This window comes from Octopus bimaculoides, chromosome 2 (genome assembly GCF_001194135.2).
Source record: "Octopus bimaculoides isolate UCB-OBI-ISO-001 chromosome 2, ASM119413v2, whole genome shotgun sequence".
Classification (NCBI taxonomy): domain Eukaryota; kingdom Metazoa; phylum Mollusca; class Cephalopoda; order Octopoda; family Octopodidae; genus Octopus; species Octopus bimaculoides.
Genome location: NC_068982.1, coordinates 77,147,895 through 77,151,128, shown reverse-complemented (window position 1 = coordinate 77,151,128; position 3,234 = coordinate 77,147,895). Strand labels below are relative to the sequence as shown.

General features: G+C 33.7%; 1 protein-coding gene across 1 annotated transcript in view; it reads left to right on the top strand.

The window, feature by feature from the left end:
- LOC106869692 (histone H2A.V) overlaps positions 1–2,135 on the top strand; it is a 3,228-nt gene extending 1,093 nt beyond the window's left edge. Inside the window, exons 4-5 of the mRNA XM_014915529.2 lie at positions 1,222–1,351; positions 1,659–2,135. Coding sequence (XP_014771015.1) covers positions 1,222–1,351; positions 1,659–1,720 — 192 coding nt within the window. The 3' untranslated portion in view covers positions 1,721–2,135. The remainder of the gene's footprint in view (positions 1–1,221; positions 1,352–1,658) is intronic.
- Positions 2,136–3,234: the final 1,099 nt, after the last annotated feature.

Sequence of the window (3,234 nt, the reverse complement as noted above, 5' to 3'; positions counted from 1 at the left end):
TGTTTAGGTTCTAATTAAATAGAATTTCGATTTTATTCAAGACCTTCTGGTCTTAGTGAAAGACTTGATAACTTTTGGCAGTGATTGTTGACTAAAAAAAACTATTTTTCAGTCCCTACTAAAATTTTTAAAAAGTTAGGAAAACCTCAATAATTGAGGAGGAAGGGGTAAAATTAGGTCATCATTGTTGGTTTTTTTAGTTAAGCTTACCTTTCGTGTATGTTTTAATGATTTTTTTTTTACTTTAATGTGTCTTTATTTTTAAAATGTTTGCTTTGAGTAATTAAGCGGGTCTGGGGAGAAATTTTGAAATGTCTTTTTGTCAATGATTCGAGCTTACTGCTGCTCTTACTAGAGGTGGTGGTAGAGGTGGTAATGTTTATAAAGCCGGGAGGGGTACTTGATGGACTGGTTCTTTTATACCCCTACGCCTAATTGTGTGTAGCTGCTCTATACACAGCACACATACAGCTGAATACATTCACACGGCCTCCTCAGCCAATGATACCTCGCCGGTTCAAGATTTGAAATAACGGTGAGGCTGTTTATCGTCCATAACTACTAGACCCGTCATGTTTTCATTTACACAATTAGCTCTTGTCAGGATTTATTAGTTATTAAACTGACGTTTTACCTGTAAATATACATTTTAAAAAATTTTCGAAGTTGCTTCATTCCAGGTCAGTATCTTAGATGTGACCATAGTCTTTTTCCCTTTTTGAAACTCATTTCAACCGGGTTTTTGTTTTTATATTAAAAGTAATAGTAAATTTAGTTATGTCTGGGGAGTCATACTCGTTTGGTTGGTACCTTACACACTCAAAAATATTCTAAAGAATTTTGCCTTTTGCAACCCTATCAATAGTTTGGACTCTTGAAAAGGGTTGCAAGATGCAACGAAAATTCTAGGGAAAAAAAACAAAAATAGGTTGAAATTTTACCGATGAGTGTGTTAAATTATAAGGCACCAACAGAGAATGACTCTCTCCAGACAACAGAATGTGCTTTAACACACGAACTCGCATAAAGAATCTTGCAAACCAAAAACGTAATAAATTTAGTTGTTTTTACCAATTAGGATAACTTATTTTATGGGAGATAGCCTGTTTATACTTTGAGCAATCTGATCACGACCAGTTTATTTTCCCCCTGAACAAGATTTGAGGATCTGTTTAATCATTAACGTTCTTAAACGTATTGACTTGATTTTTAATATTTCAGGTGCTAGAGTTGGCTGGTAATGCCAGTAAAGACTTGAAGGTGAAACGTATCACTCCCCGTCATTTACAGTTAGCAATCCGAGGTGATGAAGAATTGGATTCTCTAATCAAGGCAACAATTGCTGGTGGTGGTCAGTACTTTTTTCTTTTCCTCATCTACTTTAAGCTTTTCTACCTTGATTGGGCTAAGTAAAATAATGCATTAGCATTTTATATTGCTGAATTTGTTTGGGTTTTTGTTTTTTTGTTTTTTGTTATTTCCCAGCAAAACTGCGTTTTAAATTTTTAGGAATTAGGGATTTTTCCTGTTAATAAAAGTTGGGCAAATTGTTAAAGAATTAAAATGGTTTAAGGGACTCCAAAATTAGCTTTTAGTACTTAAGTAGTCTAGGATTTTTTATTTGATTCTTACTGAAGTTATTTTTCATGTTTTTCCAGGTGTCATTCCTCACATCCACAAATCTCTTATCGGCAAGAAAGGATCACAAAAGGCTACATAAACCATGGAGTGTTTGTTGTATATTTGGTGTGGTTGCTAGTCCTTAAAATCATTAAATTTTAACACCCTTCCCTCTGCTCTCAAAAACACAAAAAAAATTATCAAAATAACCGGGAAAACCTGTCCCTGCCGCCACCAGCCCCACCCCTTCCCAATACGAGAACATAGTTGTCATATGTAGCTATATTGTCATAAGTCCGAGAGATTTTATTAACTTCCCATTTTCTCTTGTATTTTTTATTTCCATTCTCTTCACTATTTGTATATCACTATACAACAATTTTGAAACTTCCAAACCAATCAATCTGGTGTTTTTATAAGACACTGTATTGATCACCTCCACTCATCTTCTAATGGATGGAGTAAATAAGATTTATCATGCGTCTTCATTACACAAATAAATTTTATCATTCACACGATTTTGTTTGGCTTTTTTTCCTCCTTGCAAGTTAAAATGAAATAATCTTCGGTTAATTCCCTTTCGCCATTGTCTTCTGTTTTGGTGGTGTATGTTGCTGAAGTTTACATTTATGTATGTATAATATATATATATGCACGCACACACACACGCACCTGTTTTCGTAGATGCTAGATTCTCATTTCAACGGGTTGTCCTGTGATGTCTGCTTGGTAATTTTACAGTTTGGTTTATTTATAACTAAAATATTTTTGCGTATACATTCAATGGTAAGGGTTTATATACATATTTATAGCCTGATTGTTGTATACTTGAAAATGTTTGTAAATTGTATCGTAACTGTTAAGTAAATTGGCCAATTAAGGGTAGATAATGCATACATTTTAAAACTTTGTGGATTTATTTCATAAGTAAGGAAAGTATGTAATTTATTAGTAATAATATTTTCAGAAATCACTCAGCAAGTGTATTTTTACAGTGCTTCAAATGCCTGATATCAATTTTTATTTTTTGCCTCCAAGGTACTAATTACTTAATAATTCAATACAACTCTATCTACAAGACAACATACCTGAAATTTCTATATTCCATTCCTCGAAATCAAATTGCAATTTTCTTTCTAACTTGACCAAACTAATACTTTTTAACTAGTCAGAACTAGTTAAAAAGTATTATTTTGTAATCGCGTGATATCTAGTTCAGTACTGCTGTGTGATTCTTTGGCCAAATGTCTTTTACTGTACCTCCAGGCTGACCAATACCTTGTTAGCAAATTTAGTAAATGGAATGAGGAAGCTGTTAATCCCTTAACATCTCGACAATCGCTGGCAGTTCAGAAAGTGTGATGAGTACCAGACTCAAAATACTATGGTCTGTTTGTTCAACTAAACTGGTAGTGTTCTCCAGCTTGTCCTCAGTTCAATGGCTAGATCAAATCAAATGAAATTCCTAGGTTTTTAACAGCTGCTACTTTGGTTAGTCATAACATTTTCAATGGAGTCATTTTTCTCACTGTTGGTGTTGCTCCAGCCTCTGGCTGAAACCAGTAGAAGAATACGGAAAATACAAATTATATCAGGTGAGATACTGCAGTATTT